Here is a 26,699-nt window from a genome sequence, read left to right on the forward strand (position 1 = left end):
AAGTTTAACTTCTCTCCAATCTCCTCAGAGGTTTAACCTTTCCTTGGAAGTTCTTCGTTCTCGAGCTCAAGTTAACAAGAATTAGGTCTTCCTTTTATTCTAGAGAACTCTTTCCTCCCCTCATTATTCCCTTGGACACATTACATAGGAAAGTGGTCACTTACGAGCAGACATTTGGTGGGGATTGATTTATACATGAAGCCACCTAAAAATCTCAACTTACGGGGATGCCTAGCCCATATATACCCCATAGGCTCCCTAAATGGTACATATTTTTTTCTATAATAACATCTAATTGATAAGTATGTTACTATCCACTTGGATTAGATGGCACCTATCCATATTAGATAACTTCATAGACAAACTTTCCAAGTCCAGTTGCAACGAATTCATGAGAAACATAAAAAAAACAATGCATTGCAGAGATTATTTGAGCTATGAATCAAATACTATTTATTGACCCGATAAAATTCTCTGGTTGGCACAACATTCTCAAACGAATTAGGATTTTAACCGTGTAGGATTAAAATTGTCTTGTTAGGGTTACTAAAATAGACCCTAAACTGTGTGCAACGGAGAAGAGTGTCCGAGTACGTGAGAAGGATCCCATGAGAAAGAAAGCCACATCGAGAAGAAAGAAAAAGGTAAAATAAGTGAGAAATAAAAATTCTATTATAGACATTTTAGTGTTTTAAGTAATTAGGAAAAATATTTTATCAATTTTTTTTTCTAAAACAGCTTAAATTCTATCGGAGCTGCTTCATCGGGGGAAAAAAAAGGCTACATTACCAATTACCAATGAAGTAGAAGTACCAAACGGACTCTACACATCATTGTAGAGTGAATAGCGAAAGCGTGACAAATCAAAGTTGTAAATATCATTGTAGAGTGAATAGCGAAAGCGTGACAGATCAAAGTTGTATGTCCGCATGTATCACTTTACGTCTAGAATTGACATCGTTCTAGGTCTTATTCATTTGGTTGATAAGCCACGACATATTAGCTGATTTTTTATAAAAAAACACTAATTACCTCAAGCGAACAGGGTGTACATCGGTCTGGACACGGACATACTTTCTCGGTAAAGGTGGAGGTAGGTGCACGTGCATACGTGCAGCGCCAATTTTTTGCAGAACGGAGGAACGCTGGATTGTTTGTAGCCACAAGCCACTCATCGACTCACATACTGTAAACGTAATCACACGACGACGGTGGTCAGAGGTCGGTGTAAAAGTCGTATGAAAGCGATTGGTGACTGGAGTTTACAGAGTACAGTCATCTGGTGGCCGGGCCGTTACTCCGTTAGCTACGGCACCAAAATGAAACTCACTTTACGTACGTCTGCATGCCAAGCAATCTCGTGATTGAAGCTAAAGTGTTTTCATTTCAGAGGGAGATCATGGAATCTCTTCCCTAAAAAACAATCATGGAATCTCATCATCATCATTAACTAAAAGCACTAAAACAAGAGGAAGATCCGGAGACGGATGGACGAAGGTGCAGGAGGAGCAGGATCATGGCATGGACCAGAAGCTGCCGTCATCCATCATCACGATCTCGTTCAAGCCGTCCCAGATGTCCTGTTCCTTGGCTACCGTCCTTATTCCCTGCTGCGTGGTCGGCGCCTGCGCCACGTGCACCGGCGACGCGGCGTTGGACCCGCAGTTCTCGCGGAGGCTCTGATGATCGGGCAATGGACGGTGGTGCGGCTGCACAGCCGCCCCCGCCCAGGAAGGCGCCAGCGCCGGCGCCGCCACGGCAGCAGCGTCCGCCGGGAAGTTGAGCTTGGCGCGCTGGCCCCGGAACTCGACCGCGGCGACGTCGTAGGCGCGCGCGGCGTCCTCGGCGGTGTCGAACGTGCCGAGCCACTTGCGCACGGCGCGGCGCGGGTCGCGGATCTCCGCCGCCCACTTGCCCCACGGCCGCCGCCGCACGCCCCTGTAACTGCTCACCCTCCTCCCTCTCCCTCTCCGCTTGCCCACGCCTCCTCCGCCGCCAACGCTGGCGCGGCTCGCGGACGCGGCGGAGCACTCTGCGCCGTCGCTGTCGCTGCTCGACCCAGCGACGAGCTCGCAGCCGCTGCCGTGGCACCCGTCCACGCCGCACCTGGCGCACGCCGCGGAAGCCGGTGCCGGCGCCGGGAGCAACGCGGCGGGGGCGGCGGCGTCCCCGGACACGACGGAGATGAGTGCGCCGAGGAAGAGTGAGTTCTCCTGCTCGGTGTTCGGGAGCTGGAACCCGCCGCGCTCCAACCTCGGCGCCATGGCGGGGTGGTGGTGGTGGTGGTGGTTGCTGTGCGACGACGTGGCGTCGGTGTCGCGAGAAAGTGGCGGAAAAAGGTGTGTTGGACTCCGAGGTCGCGGCGGTGATGTTTCAGGGTGTTGTGCTGTGGGTTTTTTATACTAGGCGCGCGTGCATGCCCACCGGCACGAGCGCACGCGGAGTCCAAGCGGTGCACCGGGTTGTTTTCGCGCACGTTTCTCGTCATCACCTATCAGTGTGAACGGGACGGGTGCAGATAGTTTAAGATATGAATGGATGCATGAATGATCAGAAGTAGAAGTGGCTGGCGAAGATATACAATAGGTTAGGTGGATGCAAGCGGCTTCGATTACAGTGGTATGTATTCTAGTCTGTGTGCAAGTTCATACGGTATTATATTAGTGTCGGGTTTGGCATTCTTATCTTATGATTAGTGCATGTCATGAGCTCAACGCACGTTAATTTCGTGCTGGACCAATAAATATAGCCCCCCCTTTTTTTAGAAAGAAGATTCCATTGATGTTGCTATAAGAAAATAAAGTGGAGTACTATTGATGTTACTTCAATCTTTGGTTAGCAATTGCTTGGTGCTAGTGATCTTAGTTAATTAATACAACGTTTCATTGTTTTGGTACTACTATATAGTACTATATAACACAACAACTGATAAACTCAGGCCTTGTTTAGTTCCAAAAAATTTTGCAAAACAGGTACTGTAGCACTTTCGTTTGTCTGTGACAAATATTGTCCAATCATAGACTAACTAGGTTCAAAAGATTCATCTCATCAATTCTGACCAAACTATACAATTAGTTTTTATTTTCATATATATTTAATACTTCATACATGCATCTAAAGATTCGATGTGACGGGAAATCTAAAAAATTTTGCAAAATTTTTTGGAACTAAACAAGGCCTCAAGAATTAATGGATGAATGTTCAAACAAGATGAAATGAGAGAAATTCAGACCAACTGTTGCTAGCTCACACGACTTTGGGGTTGTCCCTAGCCTAGCGACCTGGACGCTGAAACTAGATGTGGATTGTGGAACGGAATTGGAAGATCCTGACGAGTGACGACCGGTCGTTGAACTGAATAAACAACTCCACATTACAGGAAGTCAGACTGAGACCTCGCGGTGGCACGGTACGGGACAACAATTGTTTTTTAGTACTAGATCCAGATAATACCGTCCCAAGTGGGTATTTTTGTACTGTATTCGGCTTGTGGTCGGCCGGCCCACCTAACCAGTACGCGAGGGCCGGGCCGGCGGTGCGTGTGCGTTTCGCGCGCGTCCTCGTAATGTCGACGAGCCTAAAGTGGTTTTCGGATCGGCGCGGCCATGTTCTTGTCCGCTGAGGTCGGCTAGTTAGGCCTTGTTTAGTTCGCAAAAAATTTCAAGATTCCCCGTCACATCGAATTTTTGGTCACATGCATGGAGTATTAAATAAATATAAAAATAAAAACTAATTACACAGTTTACCTGAAATTTGTGAGATGAATCTTTTGAGCCTAGTTACTCCGTGGTTGGACAATGTTTGTCAAATAAAAACGAAAGTGCTACAGTAGCCAAAAAAACCAAAATTTTACCAACTAAACAAGGCCTTAGTGGTCCTCGCTTCTGAGTTCTGACTCGTCAAGATACAACTTGTCATGTCGACCGGGTGAATCCAAACCACTATGACCTTGTTCAAGTTGGCAAAAATTTTAGATTTTGGGTATTGTAGCACTTTCGTTTGTTTATGACAAATATTATTCAATCATAGACTAATTAGGATCAAAAGATTCATATCGCGATTTACAGGCAAACTGTGTAATTAGTTTTTGTTTTTGTCTAAATTTAATACTTCATGTTTATGCCGCAAGATTCGATGTGAAAAGAAATCTTGAAAATTTTTGGGAAGCTAAAAAAGAGTCCGGTCTGTCTGTCCTCATGAACTGAACTGTACAAAGTCATCTCTCTCAAGAACAACACTTGTGCATGGTGAGGGTTTGGGGCTTCTCCTTCGGCGCTTGCGCTTCGCTACCGCAGACCACTGTGAGGCGGTGGGTCAAGGAGAAAGAGCGCGACATACAAGACATCAATGAAGTACTAAATCTACGATGTATGAGTTTGTCATCACGTTGGATTTTATTGATTATTATTAAGTTTAGCCTAATATTATTTAATTAAAATCAAATAAATTATAAAGCCCATATATTAAATCAATCTTAGGTGCAACAAATGTCTTAGTCCCACATGGGATTGTAACTAGAGGTTAGCTTAAATAGATAACTATTGCGAAAGTTGTACCACACGCGCATATGTCAAAGGTGTGATATAGTATGTCATAATGGACCTAGCCTTCTATGACATGTTGTTTTATAGTGGGCCAGGCTGATTCTATAAAAAACGTGTCTCCTGTGTTTTTTGATTAAGGATTCATCTCCTATCTATCTCTTGTGCGAGCACACATAGCATTATTGTTCTCTGTTTCTTTTATTCAATCATGAGATACATTTTTAGCCATCTTAACAGAATAATTAAAGCATTTGATATGAACAAACAAAATGAAGTGTTAACCTCAAAAAAAAGATGAAGTGTTTTTCTAATAATATTTCCATATTGGGAAAGTGTACTATTTTTGGAGTACTATATCTCCATTTATGGATTTTTGAAGTATCTCTTGTTTTGGTCTTCAGAATTTTTAGCTAAGTTCAGTCGTAGTTGATGTCGAGATCCCACATGATAAATCTTACAATATCTATGTTGTAGATAATTTAGGCTCGCAATCACCTGTTTTGGCGCATAGGTGAAAAATTGTGATTTAGTATACGCTTGTGCTTGGCATCCTAAATCACAATTTTTAGGAGTTCTTTTTAAATCTTGGAGATGCTCTTAATTAGGAGCGAATATCATCCATAAGCGTGAATATGCTTTTTAAATCTTGGAGATGCTCTTAATTAGGAGCGAATATCGTCCATAAGCGTGAATATTAGCATATGCGATTGACAACAATCACATCACCAACAAAAAAAACATTTTTTTTTCCTTTTGCTCGAACATTATTTCCTTCCGTGAAACATGTTTTTTCTTATGCCACAGCTATTGCATCTTGGCTATTGGTAATGCAGTACAAAGAACCATACACCCATCGTATTCAGTGAAAAAAGTTATTTTGTGCCATTATTCCTCAAAATTATGTAGATGCATTCCCCTCATCCTCACTTATTTACGGATGATGAAGTACTTAATCTCGAATACAGGTTGTAGTTATCCCATATTAGTAGGACCAATAAGCTATGAAAAATGCAGGTCAAATCTGCTAAAACTCTTCGTGCCGGACGAAGCACAAATTTGCCTCAGTTTTTCTCCCAGACGGCATAGCCATCTCCGTGCACCACGACCTGGAAGCCTTCTGGGATGAGGTGGTCACAATCGTATCTTGATCCAATCTTGACGATGACCTTGCCGTCGATCTCAGCGAGGTACAGGTCGGCGTCGGCCTCGATGATGCGCAGCTCACTGTCCGCCTGGATCCCGTGGCGGTCCCTGATGGACACCAGGTGCGCGATCTCGTTCTTCAGGCCCCAGTCGAAGAAATGATCGTAGAACTGGGGAAACAGAGAAATCACAAATTTTCTTGAGTTCATCACGACCTCGCACGCAAATTTACAGCTTTTCAGAGGTCAAGAACTCACGATGGATGGGTTCCCGGGGTGCGTGAGGATGTAGGCGTAGCCCTGCATGACCTTGTCGGCGGGGAATGGCCACATGTGCTGCGTGGAGCCGGTGTCGTGGTTGTCGACGAACGTGACGGCCTTGGCCGGCCACCACCCGATCAAGCCGGGCGCCTTGCCGTCGGCGCCGCGCAGCCGCCACAGCTCGCCATCGACGGCGACGTTGAGGATGCCCTTGGTGGTGAAGTCGAACGTCGTGGCCGGGCTGGCCTTGCCGCCCACACGGTCCAGCCAGTTCACCAGCTCCTGCCGGTGCGCGTTCTGGTCGTAGAACGGCTTGCCGTCGCCGCCGTAGGCCAGCGAGGTCCATATCTCGGCGACGGCGAAGCAGGGCTCGGTGTTGTCGATGTAAACCTTGGCGACGTCGGCGGAGTAGCCCTTGGCGAAATCGAGGCGCCACGCGTCGAAGCCGATGTCCGTCTTGAGCCAGTTGAGCCAGCCGATGAGCTCGCGCTGGACGCGCGGGTTCAGGTGGTCGATGTCCGGTGCGCCGCCGAAGTCCGCGCCGGTGTCGGGGTTGCCCGTTCCATCAGAGTAGGTCCTGTCGTCGCTGCAGATCATGTGGGGGCCCCAGTCGAGGCGGGAGTCCGGCGTGCCGCCCTCGAAGAGGCAGTAGATGCCGCGGCCGTCCTCGTGCTCCGCCGTGCGGTGGTTGATGACGATGTCGGCGATGACCTTGACGCCCTTGTCGTGGAACGCCTCGATCAGGGACTTGAGCTGCGCCTCGTTGCCGTACTTGGACGCGTCAAGATCGTACAGGCGTCCTGGCAGGTAACCTGTGCACGTCACCACGCCAAGGAGACGTGCAGTGTGGCAAGAGGTTAGCACACGCAAGACAGTGGTGGGAGTTAGAGAGTAGTAGAGGAGAAAGCAGACACCTTGCTCGGCGAGAGAGTGCGACGCCGGTGGGAGCCAGACGTGGGTGATGCCGGCCTCGGCGATGTCGTCCACCTTGCCCATCATGAAGTTGTACCATCCTCCGTTCTGCTTCCATGACTCCCAGTTGAAGCCCTGGTGGAAGGTGGCACGAACTCGATCAAGCTTAGTGGAAACCATTAGCAACTGATGTGTGATGAGTGACACAAAAATTACTCCTACCTGGAACAGGATCTGCCCTGCTGCCAAATTGGACGACAGACCCAGAAGGACGATGAACAGGGCGAAAGGCAAGCACTTGTTCGCCATGTTCTTCAGCTTGGTGTGCTTATGAACTGGAGGAGATGGCTGGATGGAGCTGGACGGTGCAACCGGCCGGGTATTTATAGGCGAGCATGCATGCCCGATGTGCTTGAGCTTGAGGCTCGAGCGTTGCTTTCTCACAGTGCATTAATAACCGGCCGCCGCCGGAGCTTGTCATCGGCCGGTGAGCCCATCCATAGGCGATCTAACGACCAATGACGGCGGAGCGCTCGAAAGGCAGTCCCGGTCAAGACGTTTGTCTGTTACACCTGATGCGGATCGGTAACGTACGCGAGCAAATCCTGAAGCAAAACCACGCGGCGGCGGAACTGCGTCCGCGCAACCGATCGATTGGAGAACGGCATGGCGTTTGCGAGGATGCCGGGTTACATACAGTTGGAGAATCGACGGCGAATTGCGACAGAAAATCTGCAGGGACACGAACGTTTAGACTTGACTTCAGATGTCCTGGGAGGGCATTTACAGTTACAGTTTACTAGTGTCACTGAAGAAAAATCTAGAGTTCAGATATTTGCACCCGTCAAATCAATTGTAGGAGTATGTATTTACAGGTTCATTTTCAGGATATAGGTTCGTCTCTCGAAGCGGATAACTCTAGGAGCTATGAGTTTCAAGTCCAGCAACTTCCAGCAAGAGAGCCTGAACAACTTGACAGCTCTAGTCCTCGACCCTACACCGTCCTCGGATCAAAAGCGATGCTGGAAGTTTATCCGAGCTGCATTCGTTCGAGAACCATAAGTGATCCACGTCGATTTCTTGACGAGGATAAGGTACCCCACATGAATTTCACCCAGATTTACGAGGATAAGGTAGGGTCAGCACGGGAAAAAAAATTGAGCATGGGCACGGCAAATTTCACCCCGGATTTAAATCGGTTCGTACTCCAAGAAGGAATACTACTTGCCTTGCGGACTGCGGAGTTGCGGTTGCAGCTCTCCGCATCCGTTTGGGATCCGCCAAAGCACCTTTTCCTGCGCACTGCTCATGCTTCTGTATAAGCAGACTCCGTTACCAAGCCAGTAGGCCATGATTGGATGATAAGTTGTCAGATGCTGTACATACCAACTCTGCAGAACTAGCACAAATACATGTAGTTTTCTTCAAAACAGAGAGCAATTTTGATGCCCAACTATGTATATATAAAAAGCATATATCAGGTTCTTTTATCATCAATCAATCAGAGAAAAATGAAGTGCTCCTGAAGTCATGTTGGCCTATTGGGATTCATGCTGAGTTTGTGCTTGTATCTCTACTATAATTGAAATCTTCTCCAGGCAAATCTCTACAAGATCAACGACTCACAACACATGTCATACAGATTAGACGGCCCAGATTAGAAGTATGATCACGACCTTACATCTCTACTCTCCGCCCTACTCTCCGTCCTCAGCCTCGACCAAGGACAAGCACCGGCCGGCAGCGGAGCCGTGCCGCTCGAGCACGAGGTCGACGACAAGCAAGTCCACGAGCACGTCAGCGAGGGGGTCATGCGCTTGTCCTCTGGCAGCGGCGGCTCCGGCGGAGGGGGTTCTCGTTCCAGCAGCAGCGGATCAAGTGGCGGTTCTGGTTCTCGTTCCGGCAGTGGATCATCAAGCGACGGTGGCGGTTCTCGTTCCGGCGGCAGCGGGTCAAAGGGCGGCGGTTCCCGTTCCGGCGGTGGATCAAGAGGCGGTGGCTCTCGTTCCGGCGGCGGCTCGAGAGGCACCACGAACTATGATGATGATGATAGCGTGCTTGATGTGCTCGATTACGACGATTCGTCTGCCAGTGCCCGCGGCGGCGCTTGGAAGACTGGAGTCCCTGCCACGGTTCTTGCCGTCGCCTGGCTCTTGTACATCTAGACACACGCGGACGCACTGCGTAGGGTGCCATGATCTCGATGGCATCGATCATCGTAGTATTTTTTTAATATCGATCATCGTAGTTATTAGTTTATTATTATACTAGGTTCATGCCCGTGCGTTACAACGGGATAACTAAACTTTAATACATAAAACACATGGATCGCACGTTAATAACACAATACTATGAAATTAAACACATGGATCTCACAAAATCTTTGGAAATTTTCTACATACCCTTCCTTGCTTGTCTTCTTGGCATTGCGTGATAGACTGAACATAGGTGCCTGATTTTGTTAGGCATTTTTTGTTTTATTATTTCTTTAATCGATCTCTACAATTTTGTTTTTCTTGCTTGTTTGTCCAATAAGACAGGTATACACCTACACTAACTACAATTAAGTATCTCATTTTTTATAGACTTGTTACCAAAGTTACAAGACAAATGATGTGCATTTGTAGATCAGCTGTGTTTCTCAACTTTTCTACGTAGCATTTGTTAAAACCAAATATATATTTCCAAATAAAGTACCGTAATTTTCATATAGACTTTCTTGTTAGTGGGGTAGATTTGTTTTTTAGTTTTATGATTTTTTTTAGTTTTGTAATTTTTTTTAAATGTCACCGTAGCGTTAGCACGGGTAATATACTAGTAAAGAAAAAAAGAAGAGAAGGGGAGAAAGACACAGAGAGAGAAACTCATCTCTTCAAAAAAAAAAAACTTGATGATGAGCAAAAACAAAACTTGGAGACGCGGGGAATCGAACCCCGTGCCTCTCGCATGCGAAGCGAGCGCTCTACCATATGAGCTACGTCCCCTTTGACATTCGTGAACATACTTTTTGTTATCTATTCTTTACTAAATGGCCACCCATGCCTTAATGCAAATGCAGTTGCAAACTCCTGCAATAACATGTAGCTCATTCAGTACATGCCACATTGTAGTACCACTCATCCTCTATGCTTATTTTGGCACCGTGAATGTCCAGATCGTCTGAAAACTAATTAGAGCTTTACAATTGTGTGGGGGTCATTTAGCTCTAGCACTTCCTAAGATAAAAAATATAAGTATGTTTAATTTAATGTTGTTCCAAGTCAAAAAAAAAAGCTAACTTCAACAAGCTACTCTTAAGAAAAGGGTTATACATATAGTTTCCTTAAATCTGACAAATTCAATACTCCAAGGTATTAATGATTGAGCAACTAATATTCCATTGCATAGTTGTGAATTTCCTGTCGCCAGTAATCAAATAGATCTGCACATACCCACTCACAAATCCCAACACTACAAGGCTAACGATGTATTCCAATATTTTTGTTAGGGCAGTTTTAACTCAGAAACTCATGAGATACTCCATGCGTTCTAACAATTACTTGAACATGGGATGAGGACCTAACCAAGGCCTTGTTTTGGACAGTGGATGTAAACAAAATCTTACAGATCCCACTTCGGCATGGAAGAGAGGATGTTGTAGCATGGCATCACAATCGAAATGGGTACTTTTCAGTTGGGTCAGCATACCATCTCCACTGGTTACATAAATTTAGAGCAAACCGGGTGAATCAACAAGCCAGCGAAGCAGGTAATCATGAAGTGTGGTCAAAGTTTTGAAATTTAGATGTCCCGGCTAAAATCAAAATTTTTGGGTGGAGGGTACTGCATGGTCTGATATCTTGTCGGGGGATTCTTGCAAATCGTCATATTGAGAATTCAAGCAGTTGTCCATCTTGCCATGAGGGATGTGAAGACATAAAACATGCTCTGTTTACTTGCGGCCGAGCAAAGGAGATCCGGCATATACTTGGAGTTGCAAATGAAATTCAAAATGTATTGGAAGTCAACCGATTTGGTTCAATGGTGGTGGCTGAGATGATTAATTTGTCAAGACCACTAAGATCTTTGAATCAAGTAGGTTTTGCAGAACTAATCTTAACTGGTGGGTGGTATATCTGGTGGGAACGCAGGAAGTATGTCCATATAGAAACTGTTCAAAATCCGACAAGTGCTGCTATGTCTATTGCAACATTGACAACAAACTATCAAAGAGCAACAAAGAAGAAGAAGACTAGGAAACAAGAATGATGGAAGAAACCCCCTGAAGGCAAGTTACTATTAAATGTGGATGCTAGCTATAAGCCTGATCGGGGCACTGGCAGCACAGGAGCAATTGTTAGAGACTCGAGTGGATCCTTTATAGTGGCTGGCTCATGTTTTATGGAGCATCTAGTGGATGCAGCGATGGCAGAGGTGATTGCTCTCAGGGAGGGCTTGTTGCTGGTTCAGAATATTGGATGCACTCAGCTCTTGATCCAATCGGATTGTGTGGAGGTAGTAGAAACAATGATGCAAGATGGTTTCTCAGCTACGGCAAGTGCTCCTATTTATGACGAATGTAACCAGCTTTGTAAAGAGTTTATTTCAATAGCTATAGAACATTGTAATTGGAAAGTCAATAAAGTGGCACATGAATTAGCTAGGGTAGCTATAACATCTAAATCTTCTTGTATTTGGGTCGATGAACCCCCTATCTTTATATTAAAAGCCTTGATGAACGATGTAACTACGTTTGAAGATCAATAAACTGCGCCAAATGACTTCCTCAAAAAAAGTATAAGTTATTCTGTTTTTTCTACATAATTTTTATTACATATCTAGATATACATTATATCTAGGTAAATAATAAAAGAAGATAAATGCACCTTGGGTCCTACCTTTTACGTTACATCATATAGGTTCATGAACTCTGAAAATTGCATACTCCCACCATACTAAAAAATAAGTCATTTAGCCTAACTTTTACTCCTTATTTTTATAAAAATATTTATCAAAAAATGATATATGTATATTTCTATAAAATTATTTTTCAAGATAAATCTATTCAAATGGTTTTCACATTTTTAAACTCAAACCACTTAAACGTTATTCATGATTTATATTCCCAATGTTTGACTCAAACTTTGTTTAAAACGACTTTATTTTTCGGTATGGAGGGAGTATTTATGTCCATAAACCTTTTAAGTAGTTCATTGTATGTCCATACCCCTTCATTTGGGGAATAGATCTGACATGACGGTCCATGCCATGAGTTAGTGTGTATGTAGGCCACATGAGTTGAACGTGAATGCATCATAGGCCCATTAACTTTTTTATTTTATTATTCGGGTCATCAACTATGAAAACGCAGTCTTGATCCACAAACTTCTTAAGTTGTCTACTGTAGGTCGGTAATCCTTCATTTCGGAAATAGATCCAAAGTTGTCATCGCCTAGTGTGGCGCACGTGGGTCACATGTGTTGCACATGAGAGCCGAGTGGGCGTTTTCTATTGCCAATAACCCCCATATGGTTCCTTCTCCCTCCATCTTACTCTCCTTCCCCACTCTCTCTCTCTCTCTCTCTCGTCCTAAATGTTGCCATTGTTGTAGCGCCTCCCTCGAATCAATTGTAATGTCTCACCGAAAGTGTTCAAATCGACAATGCTACTGCTTCGAACTCGGATAGCTATGCCGTGATGCGCTTGATCGATCAGGACGTTAGAAGACTGCCGGAGGGGGGGGGGGTGTCACAAACACATACGTGTGTGGCGGACTATGCTCTCTCTCTCTCTCTCTAAGCCCGTAATTTTGCGTGGCATTTACATTTACAAGAGTTAACCATTAAATTACTCTCTCTATTTCAATTATGAATCATTTTGGTCTTTCTAATAGGTATATAGTTTGTGCTATGCACTTAGATATAAGTTACGTATAGACTCATAGCCCGAGTTATGTACACAAAATCTAAAAAGCCAAAACAACAAACATAATAAGTGTATAACTATGAAAGTATCAAATCCCGGTACCTATTCCCTAGACGAAAGGGTATGGATCTATAGTGAATAACTTAAAAAAGTTTATGGACTTAAATTTATAGTTTAGAGTTAGTGGATTTGTATGGCACAACCTAAAAAGTTAGTGGACCTACGGTGCATTCATGTGCATCTCACGTGACCCATATGCCACATTGGTTGATGACATAGATCGACTACCACGTCAGATTTTTTTTTTCAAAAGAAGGGGTATGAACCTGCATACTTAAAAAGTTCATGGACACAAATCTGCAGTTCCAAGTCGATAGACCTGAATGACATAGCCCGAAAGTTATTGGGCCTCGGATGCATTTATCTCTAATAAAAATCATTCATCTAGAAAAACCTGAACGACCTATAGTTTGAAATGGAGTAATTTCTATACTTACTAGATAATGTAGACAATACATATAGATATCTTATTTCTAAAGAATAGTTTCTTCAAAATAATTTTTATCCAATCATATGTCTTTTCTCTTCATCATGTACCTATCACATCTCTTTATATTTTGGTTCTCTTTTATAAGTATCTATGAAACTTTTTTCTCATCTCTCTTCTTTAATTTCAATGTTAATTATCATTTTGTTTAGTTGACACTCTAATCAATAAACATAAAAATCACCCTAGTTTCTTATTTGGGACTCCCTTAGGAATTGCTAACTATTTTTAGTATATTTTGAATAACTGCATACCATAAGCCTAATTAATTTGTAGCCAATTTGATAAACTACTAGGAAAGATGCAAATTATACTAGAAAAGGCAATATACACACCAAAGCCAATACCACTCGTAAAAAAAGACAGTTAAGAAATGTCACATTTATGTGTAATGCAAAACAATGTCGCCTTCGCCTATAAATAAAAGGCAGTCACACACTAGTTACTTCCACACATCTCACCCAGTTTCAGGCAGTGCAAGCACCTTGGAGGGAACAAAACAAGTGTACACATGGCGAGCACAAGCTTGTGTATGTGCTTCTTCCTCGTGTTTCTTGGACTGTCCTTCAATTTGGCACTCGGCCAAGTCCTATTTCAGGTAACATTGACATGGACATTTGATATCAAATAAATAACACCTTTCTCTGTCTCATTTTATCTACCATTTTGGTATTCGTACTGGTCATAATTTTTTTTAAGTTTGGCTAGATTTATAAAAAAGATATTAGCGATATATTTCTCTCTAAATAAGTTAATTATAGAAACATATTTATGATCTATCTAATGATACTAACTGTGTATTATAATTATTAACTTTTTATATATAATTAGTTAAAGTTGAGTATGTTTATTTGATTTCTCGAGAAATAAGATGGAGTCATAAAAAGTGACGGAAGAAGTACAGTAGTGGTTGGGCTGTGAAATTTTTGAGTGTATGCGTGGTTGGCTGGTTGCATCAGGGCTTCAACTGGGAATCCTGGAAGCAGAACGGGGGATGGTACAAATTCCTGATGGACAAGGTGGACGACATCGCCGAGGCCGGCATCACCCACGTCTGGCTCCCTCCGCCGTCGCACTCTGTCGCCGAGCAAGGTGTCTGTCTGCTTTCTCCTCGACTCTAATGTAAAACTCCGATCCCACCACCACTGCGTGCGCTAGTTAACCTGTGTGTGCCTACTGGACGTCTCCGTCGCTGGTTACGTGCACAGGCTACCTGCCGGGGCGCCTGTACGATCTTGATGCGTCCAAGTACGGCAACAAGGCGCAGCTCAAGTCCCTGATCAAGGCGTTCCACGACAAGGGCGTCAAGGTCATCGCCGACATCGTCATCAACCACCGCACGGCGGAGCACAAGGACGGCCGCGGCATCTACTGCCTCTTCGAGGGCGGCACGTCGGACTCCCGCCTCGACTGGGGCCCCCACATGATCTGCAGGGACGACAAGGCGTACTCCGATGGAACGGGGAACCTCGACACCGGCCTGGACTTTCCCGGCGCACCGGACATCGACCACCTCAACAAGCGCGTCCAGCGCGAGCTCATCGGCTGGCTCAAATGGCTCCAGACGGACATCGGCTTCGACGCGTGGCGCCTCGACTTCGCCAAGGGCTACTCCGCTGAGGTTGCCAAGATCTTTATCGACAACGCCAAGCCCTCGTTCGCCGTCGCCGAGCTGTGGAGCTCGCTGGCCTACGGCGGCGACGGCAAGCCTTTGCAGGACCAGAACGCGCACCGGCAGGAGCTGGTGAACTGGGTGGATCGTGTCGGCGGCAAGGCCAGCCCGGCCACGACGTTCGACTTCACCACCAAGGGCATCCTCAACGTCGCCGTCGATGGCGAGCTGTGGAGGCTGCGCGGCGCCGACGGCAAGGCGCCTGGTATGATTGGGTGGTGGCCGGCCAAGGCCGTCACCTTCGTCGACAACCACGACACTGGCTCCACGCAGCACATGTGGCCTTTCCCCGCAGACAAGGTCATTCAGGGCTACGCCTACATCCTCACACACCCGGGGAACCCGTGCATCGTGAGTTCTTGACTTCTGTTCTGAAAAGCTATAAATTTCCGTGCAAGATCGTGATGAACTCAAGAAAAAAAATTGTGATTATTTCTGCCTCCCCAGTTCTACGATCATTTCTTCGACTCGGGCCTCAAGAATGAGATCGCGCAACTGGTGTCCATCAGGAACCGCCACGGGATCCAGCCGGACAGCAAGCTGCGCATCATCAAGGCCGACGCAGACCTGTACCTCGCTGAGATCGACGACAAGGTCATCGTGAAGATCGGGCCAAGATTCGGTGCTTCGCAGCTCATCCCAGGAGGCTTCCAGGTCGTAGCGCACGGAAATGGCTACGCCGTCTGGGAGAAAATCTGAGCCAAATTTGTGCCTCGTCCGGGACGAAGAGTTTTAGCAGATTGGACCTGCATTTTTCCTAGCTTACTTCTAATACGGGATAGCTACAGCCTGTATTCGAGAATAAGCACTTCATCTGTTAACAACGCGAGGATGAGGGGCATACATACATTAATTTGAGGAATAATTTGAGGGCCACACTGGATCATATGATGAACGCTCTGTCACAGGGGACAAAGCCATGCGTTTTTTTCAGCCCGTTTCATTTGCAACCTCTACCAAATCAATTTATTTGATATCCTTTACTCGAAAACACTTCAGTGAGGTCACTTACCATCATGTTCTCGAGTGAGAGTTACCCTCTTGTGCATTGAAATACTCTTGCTTAGGGGGTATTTGGCACTGCTCCACAAACTCTACTATGGAGCAGCTCTAAAAAAAAACTGGAATTCGTGGAGTACCTCTTCAGCTTTTTTTTCTTGAATTGAATACGTAGAGCTGAAACTGTTTGGCTAAAAAACGTAGAGCAAAACTGAAAAACGTGAAGCAGAGCAGTCCCAAACACCCTCTAACTCTCTCAAGATGCAATGAACACCTTCAAAGTGCCATGGAGATGGAGAATAACCAGAGTGCCACGACCAATCACCATTCACCATTGGGTAAGTAGTAGCAGGACCATTGACAGGGCAGCGTGTTACTTTATTTATCGGCATTCTCTGTAACGTGAATAAGGGGACATATTCTTTTTTGCTACGACAATACCAAAACAAATCGTGTGCCATATGGAAGAAGGCAGCGCGTCTACTTTACAACAAACAGCACCTCATCTCTGGGGGGCAAGAGGAAGGTCGGTCGATGATCACCAGGACAAACCAGAGCCGGCGCTCGGTGCTCCTACTCCTCATCCTCCTCCCTCTCCCTGGGCACGGCCCCGAACCGCTCCACCAGGAGGTCGGCCACGATGGGCACCAGGTCCTTGCACGGCACGGACTTCTTGTACACGTCCGCCAGGTGCGAGTCGCTGCCGACGCGGCCGCCCACGAAGATGTCCGCGGCCTCGACGATCTTGCCGTCGCTGTCCTTGGTGAGGCAGCCCATGAAGCCGATGTCCGCCACCTGCACCTGGCCGCAGCTGTTGGGGCAGCCGGTCCAGTGCATCCGCACGGGCCGCGGCACGGACACGCGCTTCTCCACCTCCCGCGTCACCTGCAGCGCCCGCGCCTTGGTCTCGATGATGGCCTGCCCGCAGAACTGGTTGCCCGTGCACGCCACCAGCCCCTTGAGCAGCAGCGACGGCTCCGGCGAGAACCGCTGCCGCAGCAGCGGCTCCGCGAGCAGCGCGTCGACCCTCTCGTTGCTCACGTTGGGGAGCACGATGTTCTGCTCCACCGTGAGCCGGAGCTCGCCCGTGCCGTACTCGTCGGCGAGGCGCGCCAGCTCGAACATGTCCGCGGCCTGCAGCCGCCCCACGGGCACGTGAAGGCCCACGTACGACAGGCCTTCCTGCTTCTGCGGGTGCACGCCGAGGTAGTCCCGCCGCTCCCACGTCTTGTCGACGAGGTCCTCCGCCGCGGCGCGCTCCAGCACCCCGTTGGGCATCCTCTTCTCCACCTCCGATCGGAACACCTCCATCCCCTGCACGTACGTACGCATCGTGTCAACCACCATTGTTCTTCTTTGCTACGGAGTATTGACCAGCCAACACTTGCCAGCCCAGCATTACTTACGAGTTCGTCGATGAGCCACATCATGCGCGTCTTCTGCCGGTTGCCCCTGAAGCCGAGGTCCCTGTACGCCTCGAGAATGGCCTTGCACACGGGGACGACGTCGTCGCCGGCGACCCAGGCGTCGAGCGGCAAGGCCTCAGCCCACCTCTTGGGGCTGATGAACCCACCCACCAGAAGGTTGAAGCCGAACTTGCCGTCCTTGACGGCCGGCATGTACGCGAGGTCGTTGATGTGCGGGTGCTCGTACAGGTCGTGCGAGCCGATCACGCAGACGTTCCATTTCCTCGGCCTGCAGTTACCGGCAACAGCGTGTCAGATCGGTGACACAGTGGTCAGCGGCACAACGCAACAAGAGAAACAGAAGAGACACTACTACTCACAGGTTGGTGATGGTGGTGTTCCCCTGGGAGTTGTTGGTGATGTAGGAGGAGAGCAGGTTGGTGTAGGGGCGCGTGTCGACGATCTCGTGGGGGTCGACGCCGGCGAGCGGGTTGCCGACGGGGTTGCGCACGTTGTCCATGCCGCTCTGCAGGCTGGTGAGGCCGACGGCGCGGAGGCCGTCCAGGATGGCCGGAACGTCCGGGAGCGTCACCCCGCGGATCTGCCAGTTCTGCCGGGTCGTCACGTCCGCGCACCCGTCCGCGCCGTACGCCTCGATGACGCTCGCCAGGTACCGCGTCTGCTCGCTCGTCGTCACGCCGTTGGGCAGCTTCAGCCGCATCATGAACCGCCCGTCTGCAGCAGCAGCAGCCGCCGCCGCATCATGGACTCGTTAGTTAGCAAATCACCATTTCGTCTCAGCCCTTCTTCTTGTTTAGATCAAAAAGTTTTTGGATTTTGACAATGTAGTATTTTTATTTTTATTTGACAAATATTATCTAAACATGGAGTAAGTAGACTTAAAAGATTCATCTCACGATTTTACAGGTACATTGTGTAATTAATTTTTGTTTTCATCTATATTTAATGCTACATGACCGTAAAATATGATATAACGGAGAATCTTAAAAAGATTTTGATTTTGGGGTGTAGCTGAAAAATAAGGCTAGCTGAAAAGTTTCTGGGTACTGTAGTATTTTTCATTTGTATTTGGTAATTATTGTCCAACTATGGATTAACTAGACTCAAAAGATTTATTCCATAAATTACAGATAAATTATGCAATTAATTATTTTTTAATTTACATTTAATACTATTTGTATATGTCGTAAGATTCGATGTGATGAATAATCCTTTTTTTTAGATTTTAAGTATAACTAAACAAGACCTCACGGTCTCAGGCTCAGAGTGAACTGAACCCAATCCAAGACGTCTCTATCCTCTGTAGGACCAATGAACGGATGGTCCAAGAAAGAACGAAACTGAAACCGCTGGTTCGGGATAACAGAAAGTATGAAAGATCGTTAGTTGTGACGCAGGACGCAGGTATATTCGTTGTCCATAAAAAGCTACTGTACTTTAAAAAAAACTTTTGTGTGTCACGTTTGACCGCGAGGATAACATAAGTTTCACCAGTTCATAAAGAAAAAAGTATATGACGAATCAGGAATCTAGGAATTCTTTTAGCAGTCATATATTCACAGAAGTTCTCATTACAACGCGCTGGATAATTTGCACTACGATACTAGAAATAGAGTCTGTCTTTGATGGTGCTAGCTTTACACTAAAAGGCCTTGTTTGGTTTGTCCTCCTAATCTTTAGTCACTCATAAATGATTAGTCCCTTCACTTCAAAGTGACTAAAGAGGACTAAAGGCCATTTAGTCCTATTTAATCATAGTGTTTGGGTAAAAATTGATTAAATAGGATTAAATGAGACTAAATTTAGGAGCTGCTAAGTGAATCAAACACCCCTAAGTAGATAATTAGTAAATTTTAAAATGACCTCGGCCTGGTTTGCATCAGAGCCAAGCAAAGTGTAAAACTGTCTCTACAACTGTGGTTGGAGGATATCCCTTAATGCTTTTCTTTCTTTCTTTCTTTCCCTTTTAGGTTTCGTAAGCCTTCTAATTTGTACAAGCAAAAAGTTTAAGTAGGGGCCTCCCCTGCTGTTCCCTCAAAAAAAAAAAAAACAGCACCCGGTTTTTGAACTAGTAGTCCACTAGGGGTAAGAAAGGAAAACAATTCCCAAGCGCTGAGCGTGGCATTTTCTTTGCAGTTTGCACAACTGGGATGCTTGACCTTTTGGCTCTTCAGGTGTATTTTATTAGGATGCTTCTATTCAGTACCAACCTCTTGATGCCAACAAGATACTAAAAGTCCAAGCTGAGACTTTTTTTTTCATTTTATGTCTAAGGGGTTTTTTAACAGTCGCCAGGAGATCTGCTGAACTTGTATCAATACGGAGATTAGTACCGGTTGTGATTTTAGGACACAGAAATTTTCTGCATCCGACTACAAGGCTCCCACGCAGCATATTCATACGTATGCGAATAACCACTTTGCAAACACGTTGACGTAATTACTCTAATATAATATGCATTAATCAGCTCAGAAAGGGAAACAAACAAGATGCAGATTCCAAAATGAGCCCAAAAGTAACATGAGCGCGCGAAAATGATCAAATGGAAGCATGGAACGTTGTGACTGTCTACAGAGCAGTAATAAGCGAGCTCTAAGCCGTAAGCAATGATCGACAGACATTGTATCTCGGAGACAACGCTGTGCAATCATCTACGGAGTAGTATCTATCACAAATACAGTACGTGAAGTGCATCAAGAACAGACTCGTCTGAAATCTAGCAGCAAGTAGTGCACTATCATTGCAGGGGCGCAGGCAGAGAGGACGTACACTGGTGCTTGCGGCGGTGGAAGAGGCCGAGCCACTTGAGCCGGACGTCGACGTCGTCCTTGGTGAGCTTGGCGGCGTCGATCTCCTCCATGGGGATCTTGGCGAGATCCTTGATGCCGTCCTCCATGAACAGCCCCATGGGCTCCTTCTCCAGCTTCACCTTCTCCTGCGGGTTCAGCCCCGTCCGGTACTTCTCCTTGAGAACCCAGTAGCCTCCCTCCCGCTCCTCGACCCTGGGCTCCAGCCGCTCCGCAGGGACCTCCCCTGTCGCCGGCGGAGACGATGGTGGCATGGAGACGGCCGCTCGGGCGCGGCCGGTGCGGCGCCGGGACGACGACGCCGTCGCCGCGTGCGAAGAGGGCGGGAGGAAGCGCTGCAGGGACGCTGAGGAGGCCATGGTTGGTGGTGGCGGTGGCACTGCTGCTGCTGTGCCTGTGCTGTGGTGGTGGCCATGGGTGGCGAGCGTGTGGTTGTTTATCGTGGGGCGGGAGGGGGCGCGCCGCGCTGGTTATTGGCTCTTGGGGAGTTCAAAAGGGCAGGCAGATGCAGCTCGACGAAATGGCAGGCAGCCACCGGAATGGGCTCTCAGCTCGCATAGCATGTGTTATATTCTTTTTTTTTTTTCTGTATCCTCTTTGCTCTGAAGCTGATTTTCTTTTGTCAGGTACTCATTCAATCATACACAGTACTGCCCTCTCTCTCGTTGACATAAGCTACTCACGTTAACAACAGCACAACATTTTCAAGTATTATATGCCTCTAGAAAACTAAATTTTCTGGAGTGGCCTTTAAAAATATATCTGGAGAGTACATACTGTCACACTCACATCCAGGTAGGCTCCATAACCACCAAACCAAAGGTTCTGGACGAGCAGCTGTTTCGGACCAATGGAAAACGCAGAGGAAGAGGCAGAAAAGAGCTGCCCCGGTTTTCAGCAGCTGCTTGCCTGTGTTTTGCTTAAGCCTGAAGCAGAGGAGGCGTCGTTCCATTCCATTCCATCCCACTCCCACCCAAACATCCCCAAGAGGCGGACAGCAAACTCACGTACGTACGCGGCAAACATGTGGCGGGAGGGGGCCACGAGCAAGAGCCCGTGGATTAGTTAAAGCGTAGCTGACTAATCACACCAAGGCCGCCACAGACACGAACCCGCGCTAATTTAAATTAAACACATGCTTGCAAGGTCTAGATACACAGGCAATGCAAGGGCGCCCCATGAGCCGCCTAAAGGGTCGGTGTTGCTCGTCGGCGAGGCGAGACGCCCGCGCACGGGTCCGGCGCGAGCGCAAGGCGTGGCGTGCACTGGCTTCTCTCTGCTGCGTTCTTCTGGTCGGGTCGGGCCGGGCCGGCGTGGTGGTACGGACCAGGATCCTCGCCGGGTCGACCGGTACTAGCAATCTAGCCAGCAGCAACGGCCGAGACGGCAGCGTGGCTTGGTGTTGGTGGCACCAGCGGCCAACCACACGTTTGGAGGCCACACGCCGCGGCCGGGCGGCCTTTTGTCCTTTGATGCGCGTGCAAGGGCGACGTGCCCATCCATCGTGATGTACCAGACAGCTGTGCGGGCGCCTCTTGGACAACGCCAACCTTCCCGGCCCGGGGGGCGCGTCTCGGCCACGAGCCCGCAGGCCGCAGCCAAGCGTAGCAAAACACACTCGTGTTCGTAAATTTTTATTTTGATTGAAAGCGTCCTGCTGGTCGTATTTGGGCGAGAACAACTATGCAAGCTGCTGCTGTTTCGCGTTCAGAAAAGACCAAAGGGTGGTTCGAAAGTCGTAGGGTGAGCCAAAAAAAAAAAACTTACGGCCATTTTTGGAGAAATCCCCTAATTCCTGTGTTTTTCGTCTAAAATTGATCTAATTTCTATATGATTCCTGTAACTTATAAATGGGGACTTAAGGAATTGATGACACAATGATTATGCGCCATACCAAGGTTTGATTGTTTTGGGCTTTTGGCAACACGACCACCGGTGGAGCTGGTGCCAAAATTTCGGGTAAAAGCCCCAAAGTTGCCTACTTGGCTTAAACTCAAGTTACCCTGGTCCCTCCATGGCTCCATCAGTTCATTTCATAGAAAACCGATTCGATCATAAACCTATTAATTTCCACCTCCATTTATATATATATATATATATATATATATATATATATATATATATATATATATATATATATTAATGTTGCGTGGAGTAAGATTCTTAAAGGAACACTCCACGTGGATTTGAACAACTGCAAAAATCGCATACTATATGATATTAAAGGCCTGGACAAAATCAATATCATAGAAATGTTACACTGAAACAACCATACGAGCAACTACTTCAGTAATCTTGTCTCCTGCGGAAATGCCTGAGAATGAAACTGTCCGCATACATGGGGTACTTTTGTCGGATGAGACCTTTGACGCACTTCCAGAATGAAAAATCAACTTGCTCACCATCCTTCCTAACTATGAATAAACACCTTGAGTTTTCGAATTCTGGATGTAATCCTACCTGCAAAATGATACTAAACGTTAGATGCCAATTAAGTCAGATGAACAACTAAGGTATCACCCACCAATAGCATTAGATATGATTGAAATAAAACTACCATATGAATTTTAGGGCTAACCATTCACTAGTGTAGCACACTGAAGTCAACCAAACAAACTATTGGAATTTTCTCAAAAAGAAAGGGAAATCTCTGTTCAGAACAAAAAAACTCTGATATTTGCTGCATCTTGTGATTATATTGTGTTTAAGTCCTTGACACATCACGCAACACAAAGTTGACATACACTTGATTGGGACTAGGAGTTCAAGCTCAATATTGACAGTTACGCATGTTCATTCCTTTAACTCTGCACTTCTTGAAGATAACAACTAGAGTGATTTATTCGGTCCAAGGACAACATACCGTGATGTAGTCAATACCACATCCAATTTTCTTATCATATTCTGGATGATATGGAAGCAAACGTTCCAGAATTGCCTTCTCATGTTCAGGACTCAGCCGATCACCACTTTCATACCTGCACCCAGTTTTCAAAGTGAAACTATGACAAAAGAGAGAACAATCAAGCAATCATAGCACATAAACTGCAAGCTACGACAACGACCACCGGAAGAAGTAATACTTTCCGTTGGTGTATCCTAAGCCTTTTGTATAGATGTATAGTTGGATGATGATAGAAGCACATGCCATGTCTGATACTATATTCTCATAAAGTAAGCCTAGTGCTGACTTTTGTGTGTGTCATTACTCAGGGCTCAGTAGCCATACACTAACAACATATTTTTTTAAGTAAGATGCATATTTCCACCATACAATTGCTGCCTCGCATGGAACAAGGCTAAATTGTTAAGCGATGTGTTTGTGTGGTTCAATGCATTTGTATGCCATACAATTGTTGCCTCACATACAAACGCACAACAATGACTTTGTGTGGTTCAATGCGTTTGAATGATACACTAGCATTGCTGCCTTTGCCTGAATTGTTTGAAAGATTCAGCAAGCGATGCATGTAGCTCTTTGGTTCTCTAGCCTTCCTCAGGCTTGAGGCTCCCTTTTTTGTTCATAGTTGTGGCTCCTTTTTTGTACACTTTCTTCTTTTTAATAATACAAAGCTCTAACAGTGGGGGCCTCACCTGCTGTATTTTCCGTTAAAAAAAAGGACGATAAATTTTTGTATGACTGAATCCACCACCTAGACACAGTGATGTTTGTATCAAGTAGTAATGAGTATTTGTAATTTGTTCACCATGTGCAGTTGTTAATACTCCCTCCATCCACAAAAGAATGCAATTATCACTTTTCGAGGAGACAAACAGTTTGAACTTTGACTAAATTTATATAAAAAAGTTAAAAAGTACTAACATTCATGATACGAAATAAGTACCATTAGATTAGTATAGAGTATATTTTTATAATAAATTTATTTGAAGGCATAAATGCTAATACTATTTAGTATAAACTTGGTCAAACTTGAGTTAGTTTGACCGGCGTGGATCCCATAATTGAATTCTTTTGTGGACTGATAGGAACATGTAACCATCTCTAAAAGTTCGAAAAGGATGGACAAGGGGAAATGGTGGTTCAGTGATGCCTTGCTCACAGCCTCATGCAGTTGAGATACATCAAGGAGAGGTCTTTTGTAAAAGAAAGGAGGAAACACATTTTGGAATCAACTATCTAAACAACTATGCATTTTAAAATAGTGCAGGTTCCTCTCAAAATGAATTATTGCTCTCTCTCTCAAAAAAAAAGTACAGGTACTTCCACAAGGATCAGCGTTTCAGAATTTTGCTGGCACATAGCCAGACGCTGCAGCTAATCGAGATCAAAACATATCAAGTGCACTCAGGTGATATGAAGTAGGATTAAATGCAAATGCTCCTATAAGAGTTGTAGATTTTGTCTTTTTTCTCTGCATCATGTCATGGCACTTTCCCCTCAAATTGCGATATATGATAATTTATACTCTTATATATGTAATGTAATACATGATAGATAATCTACTGCATGCCTTGTGGTGGAATATATGTGCAACCAATTGTGCAAAACCAATTGAACTACTCCTTCCATCCCAAAAAGAACAGACATCTTGGTTCTCGAGGAGTCAAAACAATCCCAATTTGACCAATATATACAGAAAACTATTAATATTTTTTATGCCTAATAAGTATTACTAGATTAATTATGGAATCTATTTTCATAATAAACTAATTTGAAGATACAAATGTTGATACTATATTCCATAAACCTTCAAACTCGGGACTGTTTTCCTCCTCGTTAAACGAGATTTCCAATCTTTGTGGGAGGAGGCAGTGATTCACAGTTTTCACTTTTTTAAAAAAGAAATAGCATACACTGATTTTAAGAAAGCAACAAATTCACAGCATTATCAACATTGTCCATAGTGTTCTGTCCAGCATAAAACCAACTGTGGCCATTATAGCAATGGAATTGGATACAAAAAAAAAATTATAGCTGTAATTGATCCAATAGTGCCTAAATCAATGGGGCATGTCAGCATTCCAGCCTCATGCACAGTAAGTTTACCTAGCAGACTATCAGTTCAATGAATGGCGACAGCATCAATGACCTACGGCGTTACGCTATTCTAAAATGTATTAGCCTGAATGACAAGTTCATGATGAATATCTGGTGCTAATCAACAAAGCAGAAGGCAGGAAGAGGGAAATGTTGCGTACTTGCCGGAGTGGAGGATCATCCGTACGAAGCCGACGAGCGGCACGGTGTCCTCGAGGATAAGATCCTCCCAGTCCACCCACTCCCTCTCCGTCGCCTTCCTCCTCCCCTGGACCCCTTCCTCCTCTCCGGGCGCCTCGTCCTCCCCCGGGCCATCAAACGAGGATTCCGCATCGGTCTCCCTCTCCTCCTCCGTCGACGTCACAGTCACTACTTCCGGCCGCCGCAGGAAGGCCGCGGGGTCGGGCGGCGCCGCGCCTTGCTCGCGCGCCCTCACCGCTGCAACAGCGCGGCCGTGCCCGCGCCCTCGGCCCCGGAGGACCAGCAGGCAAGAGGTTGAGGCGGGATGGGCCACGGGGACGAGGCGAGGGCGGGCGACGGCCGGCGCGGCCATGGCGTGCGCGCGCGGCGAGGGGAAGTGCATGTGTGCGCGGCGATGCGGCTGCGGCTGGGTTGGCAGTTACGGCATGGGTACGGGCGGGGTGCTCCGTGTCCCAGGCCCGGCCTCGCGCGGCAGGCCGGTCGGCGGAGGGATGGAGAGGGAGGGGGCGTCGCGTGGCGGTGGCTCGTCGGTGGTTTTTTCCCGAGCTGGAGGGGCCGCAAGCAGTGGCTGGGAAGTTAGCCGGGTTGCGGCACGGGGGAGTGGATAGGTCTGGGTCTGGCGCTCGACCAGACCCAGACCTCGTTGGCGTGGTTGCTGGCGCGCAGCGGCGAACGGACATGAGTCGGTGATATTTCGGAGGGGGAAAATTTGTTTTTCATCTCTATAACAATGGCTGAATTATTATCGCAGTATAGTTCTCACAAACTCCCCTACCTCCCAAAATTTACGTTTAAATTATTTTCACAATCCTGTTTAGAAGTTGTCTCAACGTGGTTTTATTGTTATTATTAATTATTAGAAAACATGATCAACAATTAATGCTCTGTTAAATTCTAAATTATAAGTCGTGGCTTCTAAAAACTATGCATGTAGATATATACTGTATATGTATACATTACTGTCGCTAAGCATCTAAAAATGTTAGTATAACTTATAATTTAAAATGAAGCGAGTAGGTTTTTTGAACCACAAAAATAATATGTTTGAAGCTTCTAAGAATTTCAAGAAAAATCCTAAAAGGTATATAGCACACAATAAAACCAAATAAAATACTCGAAGCTCATGAAAATGAATCTATAAGCATTGAGAAATTATATTTTGTTCTAGGACAATGGGAACCTAGCCCTCTAGGGGGCTTGCTTATAATAAGAGTAAGTAAGAAAGAGGAATCTTATGAGAATAGCTTGGACTAAGTTTTTTTTATCCTATTTATGGGTATTTTG

The 26,699-nt window shown here is 46.1% G+C and overlaps 5 protein-coding genes and 1 non-coding gene across 6 annotated transcripts; 1 reads left to right on the forward strand and 5 right to left on the reverse strand.

Annotated features, from left to right (window-relative positions):
• Window positions 1,362-2,384, reverse strand: LOC8078918 (ethylene-responsive transcription factor ERF109). Its single transcript, XM_002454555.2, has one exon. The coding sequence runs from the start codon at window positions 2,262-2,264 to the stop codon at window positions 1,515-1,517; it is 750 nt and encodes a 249-aa protein (XP_002454600.2). The 5' UTR covers window positions 2,265-2,384; the 3' UTR covers window positions 1,362-1,514.
• LOC8078919 (alpha-amylase) lies at window positions 5,373-7,197 on the reverse strand. Its single transcript, XM_002454556.2, has 4 exons — window positions 7,082-7,197; window positions 6,862-6,994; window positions 5,945-6,759; window positions 5,373-5,857 (listed from the first exon to the last, which is right to left on the reverse strand). Exons 1-4 carry the CDS (start codon window positions 7,166-7,168, stop codon window positions 5,606-5,608), a joined length of 1,287 nt encoding a protein of 428 aa, XP_002454601.1. The 5' UTR covers window positions 7,169-7,197; the 3' UTR covers window positions 5,373-5,605.
• TRNAA-CGC lies at window positions 9,771-9,843 on the reverse strand. The gene has a single exon. It is a non-coding gene; the product is annotated as a tRNA-Ala (tRNA).
• LOC8075199 (alpha-amylase) lies at window positions 13,730-16,422 on the forward strand. Its single transcript, XM_002452836.2, has 4 exons — window positions 13,730-13,908; window positions 14,270-14,402; window positions 14,519-15,333; window positions 15,430-16,422. The coding sequence occupies exons 1-4, from the start codon at window positions 13,822-13,824 to the stop codon at window positions 15,679-15,681; spliced, it is 1,287 nt and encodes a 428-aa protein (XP_002452881.1). The 5' UTR covers window positions 13,730-13,821; the 3' UTR covers window positions 15,682-16,422.
• On the reverse strand, window positions 16,339-20,651 carry LOC8075200 (ferredoxin--nitrite reductase, chloroplastic). The gene is made up of 4 exons (XM_002454557.2): window positions 20,178-20,651; window positions 17,768-18,122; window positions 17,388-17,676; window positions 16,339-17,295 (listed from the first exon to the last, which is right to left on the reverse strand). The coding sequence occupies exons 1-4, from the start codon at window positions 20,572-20,574 to the stop codon at window positions 16,555-16,557; spliced, it is 1,782 nt and encodes a 593-aa protein (XP_002454602.1). The 5' UTR covers window positions 20,575-20,651; the 3' UTR covers window positions 16,339-16,554.
• LOC8078921 (protein DCL, chloroplastic) lies at window positions 22,401-26,027 on the reverse strand. The gene is made up of 3 exons (XM_002454558.2): window positions 25,376-26,027; window positions 23,079-23,193; window positions 22,401-22,675 (listed from the first exon to the last, which is right to left on the reverse strand). Exons 1-3 carry the CDS (start codon window positions 25,795-25,797, stop codon window positions 22,502-22,504), a joined length of 711 nt encoding a protein of 236 aa, XP_002454603.1. The 5' UTR covers window positions 25,798-26,027; the 3' UTR covers window positions 22,401-22,501.

Source organism: Sorghum bicolor, chromosome 4, assembly GCF_000003195.3.
Source record: "Sorghum bicolor cultivar BTx623 chromosome 4, Sorghum_bicolor_NCBIv3, whole genome shotgun sequence".
Taxonomy (NCBI): Eukaryota; Viridiplantae; Streptophyta; class Magnoliopsida; order Poales; family Poaceae; genus Sorghum; species Sorghum bicolor.